Source organism: Plecotus auritus (assembly GCF_963455305.1).
Source record: "Plecotus auritus genome assembly, chromosome: X".
Classification (NCBI taxonomy): domain Eukaryota; kingdom Metazoa; phylum Chordata; class Mammalia; order Chiroptera; family Vespertilionidae; genus Plecotus; species Plecotus auritus.
In genome coordinates, this window is record NC_137784.1 from 128,782,027 (window position 1) to 128,803,843 (window position 21,817).

Here is a 21,817-nt window from a genome sequence, read left to right on the forward strand (position 1 = left end):
TTGAATTTAATAAGTTAGGAACAGAAATGTGAAGATTATTCATTCATCCTCCCAGCCCCTATCCACTGTAGCACGGCACTCTTTGGATGACTCTGTGACTCCAGAAAGCAGCCTTTTTCCAGAGAGAACCCAGATACTTAGGCTTCATTTTGCAAACAATTTCTCTATACAATCTGCATATCCATCAGGTCTTAGAATAGGAGTGGCACTGGGTGAAACTGTGACATATATAATAGTGATTTAAAAACTTAGGCAATTTTGTGCCCACCACCCCTCACCTAGACATCTATTCATCCTTTAGGTCACAACCTGAAGCTCAGTTCCCCCAAACAACTTCTTCTAACCATCTACCCTCCACAGCCTAGGTTGGGTTCTCCTGTTATTTTTATTTAGCACTCTGTAATGTTCTTATATATCACTTATCAATCTGTATTACAAATCCTTGTTTAAGTGTGTCTCCATTATATAAGTGTGCCAGCCCTAGAAGGACAAGGACAGTATCCACCTTGTCCAATAATGTTATCACAGCACAGGGTCTGGATCATAATAGATACTCATTAAATATGTGTTGTGTGACTGCTATCAAAGGCAAACTGTGAGCAGATTCCAGCCACAGTATTTTATTGCAGTGAAGAATGATTGAACAATCCATATGATATAATCTACAATGTACAAATTGAGTGCTCCAAAAGAACAAAACAGACAAGCCCTCAGAAAAAGCAAACAAACTAATGGAGCATCCCAGTGTCCATGGCAACTGCAGCCAACTCTTTCATAGCCCCATACCTCTTCTCCCTGTGAACCTGGTACATTAGGGGTCCAAGATATCTCCCTACCTACCAGGCACCTGGGACCTCCTCTCCAAACAGTAACTCCAGCTCCCTCCTCTACCATACCCATACAGTTTGTATATAGGCACTTAGGTAAAGGCAATAGAGGCTTTTCCAATGCACATATGCCCCAGCCAGCAGGGCCTTTACAGTAGATATGGGTGAAGCCCAAATTTTCCCACTGGAGCTATGGGTGTTCAGCAAGGCTATAAAATGACTGGCACTGAGCAACATCTTGAGTCTTCTGACTTCTGGCTCAGACTCCAGGCTTGTGCACACATTGTGAATCATGAAGCAGGCAGGCATCTTCAGACCTGAGAATAGGATATGAGCACACTCTTTGTAGTTTATCACCATTGCTATAACTCTTTGTTATTAAACATTATAATTAGATAAACCCAACCAAACACTTAAAATAATTTAGAGAAGGCAGATTATTTATTATGAAGTCCATAAACTGGGTAGGAGTATATCCTGCAGATTTTGACTTTGAAGACTGTGCTTAAGTTTAATGTAACTAATCAATCCTGATCTCATTAGATGGTCATACATCAGAAAGGATGTCTATTTGGCCAGGCATAGTGTTTATGCTTATTTTGCCTTTTTTGGTTTCCATAGCTGGCCCTACTTCTTTCAAAATAGACCCATAATCTACTACTTACTGTGTTACAAGGCCCTGATGAGGGAGACAGAGCCGTATGGTGAAGACCAGGACTTTCTTTATAGAGCACAGTGTTCTGTCTTTGCTGAGGGTTATTGGATTTTAATTTAGAAGTCTCAATTAAAGCCCAACTTAGCCAGAAATCCTGGGAGAGTAGATTTGTGGGGTTTCTCCACAACTTGCATTGTCTTTTTTTAAACAACCAATTCATGACTGGGGTGAGGAAAGAAGATAACAGAAAAATAAATCTAGCCCACAAAATCTACAACAAAGCACAGAGAGAAATTAACTCTCCAAGCTGTGAGCCAAGTGCTTAAGGGAAGAGACAGGAGAGTGCTTGTCACTCACCGCTCACTGTGGTCATTCAATGAGGCAGTGTGGGGAGTGCCAAAGGGATGAGGGGGAAAAAAGTGGTTTTCTATATTTTTGGCAGAAAGAAAAGCCAAGTAGCCAAGTACTCCTTTGTGTCTGTTTGGGTCTGCCAAAAACTATGGGGTCAGATGTGTAAACATATTGGGGGGAAAGCCTATGAAGGTTAAAGAGATGGAGCAAGAAAAGGTGGGGAGAGCCTCAGACCACAATGCAGATGGTCTGGCCCATGGGAGACACAGGAGTATTGGGTAATTAGAGTCTCAAACCACAGTGCAGCTCCAAGAAAGTGAGAGACAGAATGGGTCAGAAGACAGAAGCTGAGGTTTTCAATGAAAAGAAAATAGAAAACGATGCCCGCCCCCCGTATAGATAAGGAAGAAAGGAGACCAAATATGTAGCCATGAGAGAGAGAAGTGGCAGAAAAGCATATGTTCATTTGTAGTTGGAATACCAAAATACCTGCTTGTGCATCTCTGTGGACAAAATATGGGGAAAGGAGACACAAAATCCTGAGCTCTGGAAGTGTTGGCATTCCTGATGAGACTCAGAGAGCTAACACCAGTCCAACCCGAAGTCCCATCTCTACCCTAATCTGTGACTGGAGCACCTCCAAAAGGAGCTGGGAATGGCAGGGGGGAAAAAGATAAAAATTCCAAAGTGATTTTTTTAACCTAAATGATGATGATATTACATGAACTTGAGTTGTTCTTTGACATAGGACAATACTTTCTACTTACATGATTCCTCTTTTTTTTAATCACGTTTTTTAATTCATATGATACACATCAAAGAGTGAATAAAACATATAACAATAAAACCAACATGTATGTACCCATAAATCAGATTAAGAGGTAGAACTTTCAAAATATCTTAGAAGCCCTCCCTTTTCCCAGAGGTAACTATTCTTTTTGCCAAGAGCTGACTCTAGGAGTACACCTTAGGCTTGTTGGTGACCTTTGAGCTCATCCTAGTTAGATCAGGCACATCACTAATCTCTTTAGTAGTTATCTTCTGATAGGTTTCCACAGATTACCTGTCCCATCTATCTTGTGTTGATCCTCATTAGTTTCAATCTTATATGGGCACCTTGTCTTTTGTCAATATGGTTTATGACCTTGTCATTATAAGAATAGTATGTACTTTTTGTAGTGAACTTGGAAAATGCAGAAAACACAAGTATATAATATATAAATGTCAGGGATAACCACCATTAACATGTTAACATATGGTATTTTATTATTTTTTTCTAGGCAGAGATGTATATTTCACATTACTGACTTAAAGTTGTATATATAGCTTTTTCCCTTTTATTATGAAATATAAAATAGATTTAGAGTAGTGTGCAAGACCTTTATGTACAGTTTAAAGAAGTGCAGTGTCACCAATTAGGTTGAGAAGTAGAACATTGTCAACCCCCCGAGTAGACCTTCTCTCCCTCCCCTCAGAGGTGACCACAATCTTGATTCTGACAGTCATTCTCTTGCATTTCTATATAGTTTCAATAGTTTCACCATTTATTAATGAACTCTTAAACAAGCATTTACTTCACTTTTAAGAACCAAGTGGTGAGCAGAATCTAGGTGCATCCGTAAGCAGCAGAGTCACAGTGCCACTATTAGTTGAAGACTTCCTGAAGAAGAGAAGCTGCCCTATCTCCCCTCTTAGGGAGTCAGCAGCTATAGGCATGTTCCCAGAAAGGAAATATATGGAGCCCACTACCATCATGGCCATGGCACTGGACACACAGATGTGGCCAGAGGGATTGGGCTGCTCTTTTTGCTTTCAATTTCCCAGTCTGCCTCCAGGAACTCCAGCTTCCAGATGTAGGTCAAGGCAGAACACCTCTATGGGCTAAAGTGAGCATCCACAGCTGATCTAGGCAGCAGGATCTGGATGGGTAAGCAGGAAATTCAGCAACAAATGGTCAAGTGAGATCCCTTCCAGGTTGGGAGAGAAGCAGACCCCCATGGATGTGAAGTTAGGGAGGCAATCCAGGGATCTACCCCATTGTGTTGGCCACCCCACCCACTTCCCAGTTCCAGAGACAACTTGGGACTGCTGGTCCTGAGCCTGATGAAGATTCTTTCATGTAGACCTAGCTGCTTTTCCACTTTCCCCTCTGCCATCTTGTGATTTAGCTTCCCTGGGGCTATGTTGACCCTGGTGTAGCTACTTTTGAGCTCAACAAATTCTCCTTATTGCATGGCTGTGTCTTTACAAACAAAGTCAGACCCTTACTGTACTTTTAGTGGAATCATGGGAGGGACTGGAGTTAGATGTATGCTTTAAATATGTTGTCTAAATCTGAAAGTCTCCAGAGGAAATTCCCAGTGGACCACCTAGCCTGAACAACCACACAGTCTTCCTACCTAATGACCCCGCATTACTGATGACAAGTGTAGCATTGGCCACTCTGCCAAATTGCCCCCACAGAAAATGGCCAGGCTAAAGGACAGATTGAATTGCAGATATGCTCTGTGCCCAATGCTATAGAGGGTATATCACATTCTCTACCCCAAGGAGTTAACAGGATGCTTGCTTATTCATTGAAATTAATGGTGCAGAAAAATATATTTATTCCTTCACTCCTTAATTGATTTATACATTATTGATTTTACCTTTTTGTGTTCTTGGGTTATTTTTTTCTCTAGGCAAAATAGCAATTTACCAGTTGAACTTAATCCTGTAATTCAATTCCAAGTCTGAGAACTTGGTTGACTAAGTGAACTTGATTTGGGACTCCATCAATTGTAGTCAGCCTTAGACATTTAAACTTTGATATATTAAGGTTAAATTATGTACATTTATAGAGAAAAATCCAGAAAAGCTCAAACTCTTCCAGTTCTTACATAGAAGATACCTTGCTCCAAGAAAACTGTAACAAAATGCAAATTTATGGACGAGATCCAGGAAATGGGTAGGATTGATGCTACCCTATCTCCCTTCCACCTTCGGTAACACATGTATCATAACAGAACTCTCCTAATTTAGAGCTCTTCTCATTTTAGGATATAGTTGTAAAAACAAACGAAAATTGGGTCACACATAGCCTGCCCAGAAGCCATTGCACAACTGTGGAACCCCAGAAGCCCTCCAGAATCATCTTGCAGCTGATCTGCTTATAACAATAACAAAGGTTTCTTTTGGGCAATTTGAGCAAGCAAAAACACAGGGCAATATATGGATTTTAGTTCAAGCTTTGGCACTTACTAATGAGTGACTTGGGCAAATTGCTTGACCTCTTTGTGCTTCAGTTTCCTCATCTTTACAATGGGATCATAAAAATACCTACCTCATAGAATTGTTCTGAGAATTGATTGAAATGACCCCAAGAAAGGACTGAGCCTAGTGCCTTGCTTGCATTAAGTAGTTCTCAATAAAGGTTTCTAATTTTATCAAAATGATCATTTATAATTTTTATTAGTCTATTTTGCCAAAGTTTAAAAGAGATGATAGCCTTGATGAACTGTGTTGACGAGACCATGCCTAGAGCAACATGTCCAATTCAGGCTAACCCATATAAAATTTATAGGATAGTGCCTGGAGCATTGTAAAGTGCACAATATATGGCAGAGGTATTATTATTACTTAAGACTACAACCAACTGGTCTTCTGAGAAAGCATACAACATGCAGGCAGGCACTGCATTTGTATTAATTCAATTAATGCTTATATCCACTCTATGAATAAGATACAACCATTACCTCCCTTTTACAGATGATGAAATTAAGGCATAGAAAGTTTAAGTAACTTCCCCACAATTACATAGCTAATAAATGGCAAATCCATGGTTCAAGCTCACGCCTTCTTTTTTCAGAGCCTGCCATTATGCCAACGAGTTGTGCTTTCCAATAATGTAGCCAGCAGATACATATAGCTATTTATTTATTTAACTTTTAGAATCTAACAGCATTTTTTCAATTACAGTGGACATTTAATATTATTTTATATTAGTTTCAGGTGCATAACATAGTGATTAACATTTATATACTTTACAAAGTGATCTCACCCATAAATCAAGTATCCACCTGATAATTATCCACCTGTAATTATTACAATATTATTGACTATATTCCATATGCTATACTTTACATCCCCATGACTTTTATAACTATAAATTGTACTGCTTACTCCCTTCACCTTTTTTACCCAGCCCCTCACTCCTCCTCCCATCACATGTAGGTATTTATATTTAAATTAATTTAATGTAAATAAAAGTAAGAATTCGGTTCTTCATTTGCAATAGCCACATTTCAAGTGCTCAACTGCCACATATGGGCAGTGACTACCATATCGGAAAATGCAGGTATAGAACTTTCTGTTCTTTCTAGTAGGATGATTCAACATCATCTCAAAAATTTTGTTGGACAGTATTGCTTATAGCATTTCTGGGATTCTATTCCTTACAAAATCTCAGACTTGAGTTGTATAGCTTTCTCATGTTGTTGTTAATAGACACATGGTTGTAATATATTGAAATCCCATTTGCACTTGCCCAAGTAGGGTAATGGTAAGCAAGAGGCCAAGTAGTCTGATTCACATTAAATTTTCCTGCTTTCCCAAGGCATTGCTTCAGATTTACAAAATTGTCTCCTATTACCTCTGTTTGACAGGTAGGGACATTTACCAATTTGCCCAAAGATCCAGCTTCTTCCACAGCTCTGTCTTGACCTTTTTGGGCTATCTAGATAACATTTTAGTACCCTAGCATGTTTACCTCACTAGTGACTTGAATGGCTTGACTGGACTCTGAAGTCAGACCAGCCTTGAAGAACCTTAGGTTCTGATAGTCTCTGGCATATGCGCCAAATCTCCAGTTCCCTCTCTTTGGCTTTCTCTGCTCACCTCTATTACACATTTAGTAAAGACCAGAGAAAGGAAAGAGAGCAGTACATGTTTCATTGTCTGAACTCTTGGATGACTAAATCTAGAAATCTACAAGCTCCCAGAAGCCAGTGGAATCATAGTTTATTACTATAACCTTGCCAATGCACATCTACCTCCTTCTGAATCTCCATGGTGGAGAATATTGGACCAATATCTAATCCAGTCAATAATTTATAAAATATGAGCAGTTTTTATCCACTTCTCGCAAAGTAGCTGAATATCTATTGGGGTTAGTCATAATCTTAGCTTCTTGCACCAGAGCCCATTTGACTATGGTGATGCCATAGAATAGCCAACAATTTGGAGCTACTCCTGTGTGAATGAAGGAAGACATCTCACCATTCCTCTCCATGTGCAGAGAAGGAGCCTTTGCACATCCAAACCCAGGAGTTGCTTGGGTTTTAATCATTCTATAAATCAGATCTAGGTCTGTACCCCACCTTGCCATTGCGTGTCCTGGGTAAGCCTACCTCCACTTCCTTGTCTTGTAAACTAGAGACAGGCTCAAATGCATATGTGCACAAAGTTCAGTACCCAACACACAGTGAGTGCTCAAAAATATTTAGCTGATGTTATTTTCATTCTCTGTTCTATCGTTGGGTTTTATTAACACCACATTGAAAAAGGGTGAGTATATGTGCTTAAATGAGGATCAAGGCTCAGTTTATCATTAATATCCAACCCAAAAAGAGGCCAATGTAGTGTTCACCAAATTATCATCTCCCAGGTGCCTGGGACATCATGCTAAACTCATAACAGTAAAGTTGATTGAATTTTCTAAGTACAGGGGTGGGCAAAAGTAGGTTTACAGATGTAATACAAATAATACAATAACTAATAAATAATAATACAAGAATAAACTCTGTGTTTTGAGTACTCACAACTGTAAACCTACTTTTCCTCACACCAGTATTTGCTAAGCCCGTTGCCTGTGCCAGGTGCTCACTGTCTGGGCATCAGAGAGATATCAAGATGATTAAGACTTGACCCAGCAAGGTTGTTTAGTCAGCTGGAGGTGTTCAGCCACAGGAGCTAGACCAAAAAAGAGCAGAATTCCCAGGGTAGAGGAGCTGGATCTTGAAGGACATGCAAAATTCCCAGAGTGGAAACTTGGAGAAAGGGCATTCCAGGCCGGGTGAATCAAGGCGCATAACCACAGAAGGCTGAATACAAATGGCAACCTATCTGGAAAGCTCCAAAGAAATTGGTATGACTGGAAGATAGAGTACATGACACTATGGAACATGAAACCTGGCTGCCAAAAGGGCGAGAAGTCAAGGGGCAGAGCTTAACAGGATGTGTTTGTGTCTCTAGACAGCTGCAAGCCATTGGAGGATTTTTAGGAGGGAGGAGCCGTGGACCAACTTAGGTTCATCAAGCTCGTTAGTAATCATGGGAAACCTAGGGTCCAGGGTGCTGAGTGGGTGTGAGATTTTTTAAATCGGTCACCACTGTCAAACACTACCCATTCCATGATCTGAATTCTATGAAATTTGGAATCACATGGAACCAGTCAGTCCAAGAGCTATAAATCATGGCCACCAATTACCGACGGACTTGTTCCTTTTTGTTTTTGTTTATTTTAGATTTTCAAGGAGAGAGATGGGTGTATCTTATATTTGAAAATCTCTAGGAGTAGAAATGTACCTAACAGCCTTTTCTTTGAAATGTGAGCCTCACATTTAAAGGGAGTTTGATAAGCAGGTTTTTTCCCAAATTAAGTAAAATGGAGAATATGCACAAGCATTAGCTATAAAGCTCCTAGCCAGTCAGAGTCAAGATAGAATCTTATCTATTTTATTTCATGTTTCTTTTTAACTGGAATTGGACTGGTCTTTGAACTGCCTCTTCCCATTCTGCTCCACCTGAATGAGTGGCTCCAGGCCCATTCCCAATGGCTGCTGAATGGAGTTGCCCACATTGTGGGGGCATCTTCTGCTGCTGGTAATTCCCATGTGTTATCTGCAGTTATTTCTACCTAGTGAACTACTGAGGCACTGCACACATATGTTAATGCTGATGGGGGAGTCCTGTTCCTTGACCCATCACTAATATCCTACTAGTCACATGAAGCTACCAGGGATTCCTGAGCAAAAGTTTACAAATAAGCCCCATTCATTGCTTTTAAAATGCGTCATCATGGAATAAGCAAATAATCAAAACTCTAGTACTATTTGCATTTTAGGATTGTAAAAATGTCAAGATGGCTATAAAATCGTGTTTAAGATGTTCAAGGAGCTAGATATGCAGGCCTAGAGTTGTAAATTGTAGAAAGCAATGTTTTTGCTTATGTCCCAGATGACCTTGATACAAGGACAAATTGGAGCTTGATGCAGTGAAGCTGGAGATGGCCAGTGAGCTCAGCTGTGTACTGAACCCCACCCCATAGGAAAAGGCACTGGGTCATCCACAGTTGGTACACCATCAAATGCAAAGAAGTTTCCTTTCCCAAGTGCATTGAGTTTAATTGCTAAGAATATTGCTTGTTGCTTTTTGATTTTGTATTGTTTTGGGGCGATGGTATAATTTCTAAAACTTTCCAGGTATTAGATTGTCTTTCTAGTCCCATCTTTAAGTGGTTATAATGTGTTTTTTAATAAAACATTTTGGTGCCCCCCCCCTTGTAAAACCTTGCATATAATTTTCTCCATGTCATATTTTAACAAATTACATCTCAAAACTTGTTTTCATATGGCAAGTTAATGATTAAACGTGCACACACACACACACACACACACACACACACACACACACCATGGCAAACTTCATGTGGGCTTTGGAACTAGGTAAACCTGGGTTCGCATCCTACTCTGCTACTAACTAGCTGTGTGACTTTGTGTAACTCAGTTAACTTCTCTGGGCCTCATTGTCCTCATCTGTAAAATAAAGACAACAATAGTTCCTGCCTCGTGTATAGATTGAATGAGTCTGAATACTGAAAGCATTTGGGTTCATAGCAAATGCTCAGTAAATTTCATGGTGGCAATTTTTTATTGTTGGTCAAATAATGCATCTAACTATCTACTGGTCTGTCATCACTGCAGAGACTTGAGCACACTAGATGATACTTAGTGCTTATTGCAGTGAATTAAATTGATTCCAACTGTTTAGCTTTGATTTGGGGGATAAATATTTCCCTTTCTACTGGGATATTTGGTAGGAGACGCAGATGATCAGTTGCAGCTTGGGTGTGAAGAGGCTGTCTCACATAGAAAGAAGAACTCATCAATGCAGGCTTCCCCCTGGTTTTTTTGGACACCACTGTTGCCAAGTGCTTGGTGTACTCGTCAGGATGCCAGGCTATATCAGTAGCTCATTCAAGTCTTGAAGCTTTCTCTGACATGGATATCAAGTATGGACTTTTTAATTGCCTTTAGCTCAAAGAATTAGGTCATATGTTCAATTCTGATTAAATTCCTGTCTTCTAAAACATGATGGAAAGGGAAGGTCCCACCCATACACAAGTCCCGAAACTTTGGGGCCCTGGCAAGGTGAAGTGCAGTGAGGACTGTTGTGAGATTTCCACTTGACTGTTTGGTTTTGCACTCACCATTTGGTTTTGCAGATTCCTCAACATGTCTACATACATACCTACAAACCAATTTAGAACTGTGTTCTCTGTTGTGGGGGCCAGGGTGGGTAAGGAGGGATTGGGATTGGTGGAGGTCATTGCCAATGAACCAGCTTAACTGACCTAGCTTTACTCCCATTTCCAACATGACAGTGACCGGTCAAGACAGAGGATCCTTAACTGAGATCCACGGATGGATATTAAGTGGTCCGGAAAACCCCTGAAACTATATGTAAAATGTTGGTGGGTTGGAATGGGGAGACACCACTGTGCTTTTTCTGTGGAGAGAAACCATAGCTTTAACTGATTCTCAAAGGAGTCTGTGACCCAAGACCATTAAAACTGCAAAGCTGTTTGGTTTTGTTGCCCCAGACCAGTTGGTGTGTATAAACAACACCCAAATGACCCAACTAGACAGTCAGGGAAGTGACAAGATCGGTCAGAACCATTTTGTGGCCAAGCAGCTGATGAATTGTTCAATCGGTTGTTGTAGAGTCATATAGACAAAGCCTGCAAGCTTGGGGAAGCCAGGCCCCCCCAGGTCAGCCTCGGGCATCAGCCCCCATCCTGCCAGGCCCTGGGGAGTGAGTCCTTCCTGCCCAGCAGCTCCTTTGCTCATGAGCTGGCCCGAGTCACCTCCTCGTACAGCACCTCAGAGGCAGCGCCCTGGGGCGGCTGGGATCCGAAGGCCTGGAGGCAGGTGCCTGCTCCACTACTGCCTAGCTGCGACGCTGTAGGTAAGTCACTTCCCCTGAGCCTCGCTTTCCTCATCTGTCAACCGGGGCACAGTTCCCTGCTCAGCCTGCCCGCCTGCCTCACAGGGTTGTTGGGAGGAACACAGGAGGTGACAGCCCATAAAGCTCTGTACACCTAGGAGGGATTTCTAATGCTTTCTCTACTGTGTCCCGGCCAGTCTTTGGTAGAGAGAACACCCAAGCAAGCCAAGTGCTTCAGGTGCCTCAGCATCACCTCCAGGGAAATAAGCGGTGCTTGCCCCTGGTGCAGTTACTCCCTCCCTGCTGTTCACCTTCCAGCATCCCAGTTCCTTCCCTGCCTGTCTGTTCCTGCAGCCAGACTGTGAGCCTCAGGGGGACAGGGGCTGCACTTCTGCACCTTGAATGGCCTCAGTGTCCGCCCACTCCATACCTAGTGGGTACTCAGGAACTGCCCCTCCTGGCAGTGAACTGCTGTGGACTCTGCTCCCAGAGGTGTTCCTCGACCCCACCCAGGATTTGCACACCTTAAAAGTGAGAAGTTGGATATCCCCACTGGAGTACTGGCAGCCTGGGAAGGGCAGACAGAAGGAATCCGAACCAAGCCTGTCCAACATGGCTATGAGTTTGGATCATCCTGCAGAGTCCAGAAGGAATGGCTTGACTTGCCCTAAAGAGTCACATTAGTGGTCATGAGAGCAAGATGGAGGACACCAGCCAGAATGGGCCTTGGCAGAGTATTTCATTTGGATCGTGAAGTTGTTGTTCTAGTGCATGAAATATCAATGTGCACAGGATGTCTTCCCTAACTTCAGAGAAGACTGGAGAAATGAGCATTGCTAAGTGATAGCGATCTGAAGATGGTCATCAGGCTGAAAGGGCCTCTGGGATTCTGGCCTTTAATGGAAATTCTGCTTTGTTACATACAGCCTTGTTCTCTTTATCTGCCTGCCCTGGCTGGGAAGAACAAGCAGTGCTTTTTGTTCAAGGAGTATTGACTTTTTCTCTCTTTTTTTCCTCCCCTTTTTTCTGTGCACTCTTGGAGTCACAGTGCTCTTCAGTTAAAACCTGAGAAATCTTGCCCAGCATAAAGCTGACAGGGAAACAGAATTGGCAAAAACAGATGGGGACATCATCCACTCAGGATGTCACTGCTCTTCCCTGTACCTGGAAGTCAAAAACAAGAGGATCCCAGCTAGCTTGCCTCATGAATTCCTATCCTCACCCCCACTTATGTCTACGCAAGTCAATGCCTTCTATCCAGCAGTGAAGGGTGGGACAGATGCTTGGCCCCCTAATCTTCTTTATGAAGCTTTGGTAGTTGGGCCTACCTGGGGACATTTTGAGGGACAGTACCTTGCCAGCTCAGCCTGTGACTCAGGAAAGCCAGACTCAGTGTGAGGCAGAGGAGGCAAGCACCACAGGGGAAGAAGAAAGGCAAGCTGCAAAAGACATTTGTGTCCTCTACCCTGGGATATTCCCAGCATTTAGACCAATCCCTTCTGGGACTAGGCAGTCCTGAAACAATCAAGGAGACCAGAGAGGAGTTAGAATGGAGTTTATGCTGTTGGAGGTCAAGTGGAAAGACAGAAAATGGAGAGTAAAAAAGCTGATCTACAGTTCTGCCATTTGCTTTTGATGCCATTGTTTTATGAAGGCCCCATTGACAGCTTCAGACCGGTTCAAACCCCAGGGCAGCACCATCACCATGGAAAAGGTACCTGGCTCCTGTGCAAGGAGCTCAGAGAAGCAAAGAAAGACCCCCAGCGGACTAGTGCTGACCCCAGTCTTGCCTAGCTTAGAGAACTTTGTGGCAGGTTCTGATTTACCTTCAGGGCCCCAAGCCCTTACCTGAGGTTTCTGGTGTGCTCCCCACACCCTCACCCACTCTGATCCCTTCACACATTGTATTTTCTTTAGAAGATATATAATCATCTGAAATGACCTTTGGTTGACTTATAACCTCTCCTCCAGTGTAAGTTCCATAAAAGTAGAGAAGCACAGTGCTGTCCCCATGCCTGGGAAAGAGCCTGACCCAAAGTAAACCCACAAGAAATGTATGTCAGCTGACTGACAGACAGACATTCTGGGCTTCCAATGAAACCCTCTCTTCCCATTAGATATTTAGGCAGGTTCATTCTGGGGGACAGAATCAATGAGGCCCACACCTTGCAGGCTGTTGGGCAGGGAAGGTCATTGATCAAAGGCAACACAAAAGGGCAGGTGCTCAGCAGCACCCCTCCCCACCCCCGCTAGATCTAGGCCTGAGGTTCACAGGGAGAAGTGGCCTGATGGCACACCCATCACTCCCAATTGTGTGGCCTCCTCTAGAGGCATTCTGGAGAAAATGAGTCACAATCTCTGAGAGTTAAGAGGGATTAGGAAAAGAATTTCACCTGCCATTCACTATAGAAAGTCTCTGTAGTTTCTGGAGAACATCTACGGAGAATTTTCACCTAAAAGCATCCACACGCCCTCAAGCAGGGCTTCTGATGCAAGTGTCTACATTGCCTTCATCCATGGGCCATAGCAAGTCTTAGGTGTCCCCATCCATATGAGTGTGGGAGCCCCCAGAGCTCAGGTCTTGATTTCATAATCTCAATGCAGAATACTGTCGTCCTGTGATTTTAAATGAAAAGTCAATAGAGTAGGTGAGGTGTCTCCAAATCTGATTTTCAAAAACTGCAAAAGGTGTTTTCCTAGTAGAGTAATAAACAAACAAACCCAGACACAAGAGCTCATTAACCTTTGAACTTATAACACATAGTTGAGTGCCTTTTGCTGCAGGGAGTGCTCATGAGCTACATTTCCTGGGAAAGGAGGCTGGGGTTTCCTAGTGGTAGAAAAAAATATCTCCTCTTTCTCTTCCTTTTTCCCCTCCTCTTCCTTCTACTTATCCTTATTATCTTCCTCTCTCCCTCTCCCTTCCTTTTCTTCCCTCCTTACCCTTGGTTTCCCTTGCCTCTTCCCTCTCTCCTTTCCTGCATCAATGTGCTCTACACAATAAGGCTTTGGATCTATTATCTGAGGTACCCCAGAAGATATTTCATTGTAATCCCCTTCCCAGTCATAATGCTCTCCTCCTGGAAATCACTAGGCCAGTAACCAGTCTAATTCCAGCTGAAATCCAGGAACCTTTTGTAGGCATCTGTGTGTGATGCCTGTTCATCAGTTTCCCCATCCCATCTCCCATCTCGCTTTGCTGGATTAAGTGGTTGAGTCAGTCCTGAGAACATCCCTGGCAGTGATGTTAAGAAGCATCCAAGGCGATTCCATGGGGCTTTCAGGAGCCATTCACCTGCGATGACTGAAAAGCAAAGTTGACACAGCACCTGTCCTGGTCTGTGGGAGCATGGGGGTTGGGGGGTAGAGAGGGTGGGGGGAGTGGAGTGGAGGGGAGCTGGGGCTATGTTGGACTCAATTATACCAGGGAGTAGCAGAAGGGTTTGGGCCAGTCTTTTGAAATCTCTCCTGACTAGCACACAGATAAAGCACTAGCCCTGCTAAAGCGCCCATACATGGACCAGGGCTTTGCAGCTTCCTGAGCATCAGAAAGAAGCTTCCAAAAAAGCAGCTCTGACTTCCCAGGTCCCCCTTTTGGCTAAAATGTGGCCCCTTGGCCCAGCAGGACTGGGAGGAGCTGTGACAGAAGATCCAGGGCCCTAGTTCTCTGGGAGACTTCCTGCTGACACTAGCCCAGTCTCATCCATGGGACCAGCATGGGGAAGCATAACTAGGCTTGAAAAGGACCCACCAACACTGCCCTATCAGTGTCACCTGGCACAATAGGATTCAGTACCATGACAATCACAGCCTTTGAAAAATGAGTTATTTGATGACCTCCTCCAATAAGCATGCTTATGAAAATCCACAGGTTACAGCAATTTTCAGCCACCCTTTCCTCCTGGTCACTGAAAACATTTGTCATTTCCTGTTTTCTCCATTTTCCAAAGATTCTAATTGTCAGTGTCAAAAGGCAACAACTGTTTTCTTGGGGCTTATCTTTGGAGCACATTGATTCAGAACAAAGGATGGGGGCCTCCATCTGCAAAACAAAGGAAGCAGCCTCCTAGGGAGGCCTGGAGAGTGCTCTGGCTGCTGGGCCAGGGACAACAGGCCCAGGCCCAGAGCACAGGACTGGGAGTGCCCTGGACAGCCCCAGTAGTATGAAGAGACACCACTTGACAGCAGTGCCCCAGGACCCTAGAAGGCCTGACCCACAGGCTGGATGTCATGTGTACCCTTTGGACTTGGGAATATGTGTAACCATGCCAATAGCCAGGTTTTCCTTTCAACTCTGGATGCTGTGGGTTTTGTGCTTCCTTGGATGGACACTAGCCAACACCCCCTTCTCCCTGCAACCCTGGACTATTTGAGAAGCATTCTCTTTTATCTGGCAGACACTACCCAGTTCCTCCACTCTCTGACTTTGGTCTCCCATGCCTTTGAGGTATCATTCTTCTCTGCCTCTTTCCTTTTTGGCTCTTCCCCTGCTTTTTCTTTGGTTGCACTCTGTAGCCTCCACCTGCCCCCAACCCCCACCCCTCTACAACTATTTTATTTGATGAAACCAATGGGCCAGCCAATGGAGAAGAAGTTAGGGTCAGTGTAGACCTAGCCAGCCACAGAAGCCAGTCCCCAGAAGCAGTGGGGTTGGACAGGCAGAGCAACCCAGGGTCTGCAGTTAAGAGACATTGCACTGCCTAGCCGTGTTGCTTTGGGCAAGTCATGTAAGCTTTCTGTCTGAGCCTTAGATGTCATGTGAGTAAGCTGGGGTCCATAGATCTTCTGCCCTTATCTCCTAAGGCTGGTGTAAGGGTAAAAGGGAAGAATACAAGTGAAAGGGTTGCCTCAGAAATGCCTGCCTATCCTGAGCATTTCAAGCAGATCCTAGCCCACCACTCCCTTCTTGATGTCATGGCCTTGGGAAGTCATATGGCCCCTGTACTCCTCAGTATCCAAATCAGTATCTCTGGGATTATAACATGCCTACTTTAAAGGATTGTTGAAACACAATGTGAAATAATGGGTGCAACGTGTTCAGTACAGTAAGCACACACGAAGACAGTTATGCCACCTTCATACTTTAGCAGTAAGAGGGCAGCTCCATGGGCCGGCTGAGAAATAGAATCTCCACCACCCACATCCCAGCAGCCAGGGGGCGGGGTGGGCGGCGGGGGGCAAGAGCTCAGACAGGAAGCAGGCTAAGGCCAGGATGGTGAAATCGCTTTTAGTGTAGTCTTCCCAGTGCCATGTGTTTGTCCTCTCTGCCTTGACAGGAACTGAGGCCAGGAACTGCCGCCAGGCCTGGGAGCTGGGCACTCTTCCAAGTGCCGGTTCTCTGCCTGCCCCCATCCCACGCCCCAAAGTCAGCCCCCTAAGTGCAGAAAAGCAAGCCATCCCATGTTGTAGGGTCAAGTCTTCTGGCATCCAAGAGGATGCATCTCAGAAAGTGGATTCAGGGGTGTGTGCTCCCTGGTGGAGCTGCCTTGGTTATTGGCATACTTGTGAGCAGGCTTCTTGAGAAGCGGGGAGAGATGGCAGAACTGGATCCCAGTCACAACCTGGCTCCAAATGGTTGAGAGTCTCTGTGCAAGGAGCGAGTCATGCCTTCCACTTGCTCTCATCTGATTCTCTTTGGACTGTCCCTTGAGCTGCTCCCACACTCTGTGCTGGGACTACAGCCCTCAAGCTTGGCTCCTCCCCTTGCCCCATCCAGCTTGGAAATGGAGACAGGAAACTCATCCCAATTGTCCATGCTGCAGCCAGTCAGGAGAAAGAAGGGAAGTTGACAGTGAGTGACTACTCTGGGTGCATCCTTCTGATCATGTGATCATCCTGCTCTTCCTGCCAGGACCACCCAGAACAATACTCAGCCCTTTCCCCATGACAACCCAGCAGAATCTGGGTACCCACCACCACATAGCCCAGAGTCGGCTCTGCCCCAACCTCAGCATCCCTGGTTTGCTAAACCATTTCTTGTCTGTGCGATTTGGAGTTTGAGCCCTACCCCAATCACTTAGTGTCCTCTGAATACAGCCAGTTTGTCTGGCTCTCCCTGATACTGGCATGCCCAGACTCTTATCAGCACTATAGACATGGTCTGGCCAAGACAGAGTAATGTAGGACTGTCACCTCCCTCCTTCTACATACTCTGCTTCTATTACTGCCACTTAATGTTACTTTTGCTCTTTTGGTGACTGCATCTCATTGCTGACCCATCCTGAGCAGGACATCCAAAATGCCTAAATCTTTTTCTACGTGCTCTTGCTGTTAAGCTCTGTGTCTCCTGCCCCATCCTATGCTGTTGCAGTTGGCTTTTTAACCCAGGTTGCAGAATCCTACTTTTATTTATACCTGTGGAATTTTGCTTGGGAGGGTGGGGCATGCATGCAAGTGTGTGTTGGTGTGTTCACTCATGCTTTCTGCTATACCAAAGCCAAGTCCTGGGTCCCCACACAGTGATCCCAAGACAAATATTTCTTGATAGACATATTCTAACACATCTTTTTTCATCTTATTTAGCAAGAGAAACAGAAATCAGGTCTTATGGCAATGACCCCTGAACAGCAGAGTGCGTATATCGCCCAACAGATGAATCAATTTCAAGGTAAGCAGTTAAGATCAATCTTCCCAGAGGGACAGGCTAGGGGGTGTAGTGTGGGATGAGAATTCACCCCAGAGTATGCAGTTATTGTGGGTGTTTCTGAAAATATTGAGGGAAAGAGGGGAGGTCTGGGAGTCAATTCAGTAGCACCCTGGTTGAACCTCTCACACTGGAACTTGAGTAGGATCCCAATTAAAGGTTAGGTTTTAATGACTCTGACACCACTGTTTAATTCAAGAGTTTGATTAAACTAAGTCAGGTGCCTTAAAGCAGTTATTCTCAATGGGAGAAGGGCATACCCCCTAGGGTTTTATCAGAATCAACTGAGGCTGCCACAGTCCCAGGGTTCTGATCCTGCCCTTCTTGCTCCCACCCCAGTGACCTTCTTTCTAATAGGATCCTGGACCATCTCCCATGTGTGGGCAATGGAAAAGAGGTTGAAGTTGTGCCTCAAAGAGTCTGTGGTGGGGGGGGGGGCTGCCAGAGCCTCCACAGACAGCAGGAGTCCCCACCTTATCATGGCAGCTGTGAATGCAATCAACTTTTATTGGTCAGAGATACAGCTGTTTCAAAGCGGGGGAAAAACCACAGGCATTGTCCCTACTTCTCGGAGCTTCCAGACTAGTCAGGGAGACACGTGGTAAGCAGTCCTTACTGGCCGATAGTGACATTGTGCAAGACCAAGCTTACTCTCACTTGGGGCTCAGTGAAAGCTGCTTGCCCTCCAACAAGTGGTCAGCATCCTCATTTTAGCCAATGCTACCATCATGCCATTACTCCTCCATTCTCATGCAGAAAACCCTGTTTTGGGGGCCTAAACACCAGCTGAATATTGCACCTGCCCAGGTCAAGCACACTTCAGCTGTAGAGACAGGGAAAACAAGTTCCAGGAAGGGCATTTCATCTGTCAAGGGATGGGCAATGCCAGGCCTGTGTACGGAGTATTGAGTATGAAATCAGACTAAGACCCTGGCCTCATAGAGCTTATAATCTACTTGAAAAGACAGACAGATAAGCTGGCATTTTTCATCCAACATTATCTGTACTTGGTGGAGGGCAGGGGTGTGTGAGCACAGACCAAGGAATCTAAGAGGGCTCCCTAGAAGAACTGCAGTCCAGACTGAGGGTGGAGGAACAAAGGGGAAAAGAGTTGGGGAACAGAGGATGCTCAGTAGGAGCCAAGGGTGGAAGGTGAGAAATCAGTGCTAGGCTGGTACGCCACACCAGCAACTGCAGCGAAATTGAGGATGCCTTTGGAATTGACCCCCCTTCTCTCTTTCTGTAGCCGTCCAAGAACAAGTCACCTCCAAGTGTAGCCAGACCAAGGCAAGCCCCCCTTCCAGCCAGCACATGATGCTACCCAGAGCTGAGCTCCTTCAGAACAATCTGAGTCCAGGAATGATCCCACCCAGCCGGCACCAGAGCCATGGGAGCACGATCTCACCAACCCCAGGCAAAAAGCAAGGAATTTTTAACTCCAGCCCCCTGTTTCCCATATCCTCACGCTCAGGCCTGGGCAGCCTTGGCTCTGTCTGCCAATATACACAGATGCCCAAGGCCTCCCCCTCAGGAGTGCTCCTGCCCAGGTTCTGTCCCAGCGCCCTGGGCAGCCAGTCCCTGAATCCCCACCAGCTCAGACAGCCATGTGTGCCAAGAATGTCCACCTTGTTCAACAATGCCACATGGGTGGCAGCAGCAACTGCAAACCCAGTGGTCTCGAGGGAACCACCCCCAAGCCAACTAGATAATAGCACCCAGCAGCAATTTAATAGCAACTCTATCTTCGCAAAGGCACCTGTGAGATTCTCCCCAATAGCCCCAGCCTGTCCATCGCAGCAGGCAGTTGTACCTCCCAATCAGGGGACCCCAGGAGATAGGCCTGGCCAGATGGTCAATGCTGCCCTGGCCAACCCCAACTTCAGCCTCAGACAGAGCCCAGAGCGGGGTCCTGTGCCTGTGCTGAACGTCACCAAGTCCCTCCAGCAGGGCATAGACAGCTTTGGTCCCATGAGTCCCATACAGGCCATTGAGCCACCGCCAAGCTATGTGGCTGCTGCTGCCGCTGCCGCTGCCGCTGCCGCCTCGGCCATCACTGCTAGCCAGTCTCCAGGTCCATTCAACAGAATGGGTCCCCTTACTGAGCTGCCACCCTATGACTTTTTGCCCCAGCCCCAACCCCCATTAAATGATCTGATTTCACCACCTGACTGCAATGAGATGGATTTCATTGAAGCTCTCTTGAAAGGCCCCAGCACGAGCCCAGATGAAGACTGGGTGTGTAACCTGAGGCTGATCGATGACATTTTGGAAGAGCAGCATGCTGCTGCCCAAAATGCCGCAGCCCAGAATGCCGGCCAACTCACCGAGAATAGCCAGGATGGCGTCCCCAAAGTTGACATCACTTTAGGGAGTGGTGTGAATCCATAGCAAATTCACAACTGGCCCCAGACAGCCACACAAGTATTTCCTCATTACAATCTGAGTGGCATCAGCCCATGCCCATCCATCTCTCTACCTATAACAAAATGGAAAGCTGGTGATTTTTCAAAATACCTGTACATATTTGAAAATTTTGTAAATGGTTTTCCTAAACATTAATGACAGAAGTATTTATACTTCCTTTTGTGACTTTGTAAATAAAGTGACGGCTTTCGTTTCAGTACAATTGTATTGATTATGCATTGTTTGTGTTTATTATACATTGTTGCAAATATGCAGACTGTGTTGTTCGCTCCAATGATCTCTAATAAGCGAGGTGTCTGAGTGGCTTACGGTTTTGATGCAACAGATGATGTGGATGTGACCAAGAGGTGTTGTACAAGCTAACAAATGCCACATAGAAAACCACTTGGCCATTTATTGCCATTTTCTCGGAAAATTTGATTGCCTGATGTAATTCTTAATCTCTTTTTGCAAACCTGTCAGTCTCTGCTAGCTCTTTCCTGATAAGCACATTACAGCAGAAGCTGCTTTTATAGTAAGTGCCCTACAGAGGAAGTTTTCAAGGAGGCTGAGAGAGTTCTGTAGATTTGGGAAAGGTGAAGAAAGAGAATGGGAGTTGAACTCTCTCCGAGCTGACAACCTTGAGGATCTATAGTGTCCGCTCTTTATCATTCAGTCAAGAGAACCTTAGCTTTGCACCTCTCCAGAGACACCCTTGTAGGGTGAAGGTGAGATGTTCCTGGTTTAAAGCCTTTCAGTACTTGTTTTGATGTAAGGCTTTGTGGTTGGGGGAGGGGGGGAGTCTGTAAACATTAATACTTGATTTTTGGTTTGTCTTTGATGGTTTCTATCTGTAATTATCATCATGTATATTTCAGTGTCTGTTACAGAAAACCCACGCCCACTGTCCTGTAAACTTTTCTCAGTGTTCAGACTCTATGTAATCAGATTTTAATTGCCACCTCATATTTCGCCTCTTCGTTTGAAAACTGGCATCTCTTTCAAGCCAAAACGTTGTTTTTGTTCCTTCCTTCTGTAATAAACAGCCAGGAGAAAAGTGCCTTCATTTTTATTTCTTTAAGGGAGCATTCAGTACCTGCAAACCCATGTCAGTGAAACCAGCCAGTGCCTTTGGTTCCTTCAGAGTTTATTTGTGTCCTGAGCATTGGAAAGATGCTGCAGGGAGGGGCAAGGAGTGAAAAGTTTATGTAGGCAAGCAGCAATCACATCACAGCATAGAAGCTTGTCACTTGGGGTCTCAGCCCCTTGTTTTATAGAGGAAACAGGATGGGAAGCCACTAAGGCAGTGGTCGGCAAACTGTGGCTAGCGAGCCACATGCGGCTCATGAGCCGCAGTTTGCCACTCTGTTGACTAATGAGTTTGCCGACCACTGCACTAAGGTAATTCTCCACTTGGGGGCAAGGGGAGGGTTGCACTGAGAATCTAATCTCTGCACCACGATCCTCTTTCAGCTAAGAGGGTGACAGACCTTAATAAAGTGTCAACTCCTCCATGTAAGAGACATCCATATAGAGTGGCTAGAATGGGGGCTGTACCTTGAAGCAGGTGACATATCTGCTGTATGGGAGAGTGAAGTTCTTGGCTTCACAAAGACAACCAACAAGGCCCTGATGAAGCCACTGGGCAGATGAGCACCCCTGCAGTGCGTCCTGGTGGTGGTGGGGGACAGGGGTAAGGAAGGACGCCCTGATCATCCTGAATGCTGAAGTGAG

At 45.0% G+C, this 21,817-nt stretch overlaps 1 protein-coding gene across 3 annotated transcripts in view; it reads left to right on the top strand.

Annotated features, from left to right (window-relative positions):
- The window catches only part of MAMLD1 (mastermind like domain containing 1), a 116,044-nt gene extending 94,900 nt beyond the window's left edge, over positions 1–21,144 (top strand). Inside the window, exons 4-6 of one of the 3 annotated variants that reach the window (XM_080652751.1) lie at positions 10,815–11,058; positions 17,560–17,644; positions 18,927–21,144. In XM_080652751.1, coding sequence (XP_080508877.1) covers positions 10,815–11,058; positions 17,560–17,600 — 285 coding nt within the window. In that variant the 3' untranslated portion in view covers positions 17,601–17,644; positions 18,927–21,144. Of the gene's footprint in view, positions 1–10,814; positions 11,059–17,559; positions 17,645–18,019; positions 18,038–18,926 lie in introns of those variants that run through there. The other 2 variants (XM_080652752.1, XM_080652750.1) reach the window with 2 other exon arrangements.
- Positions 21,145–21,817: the final 673 nt, after the last annotated feature.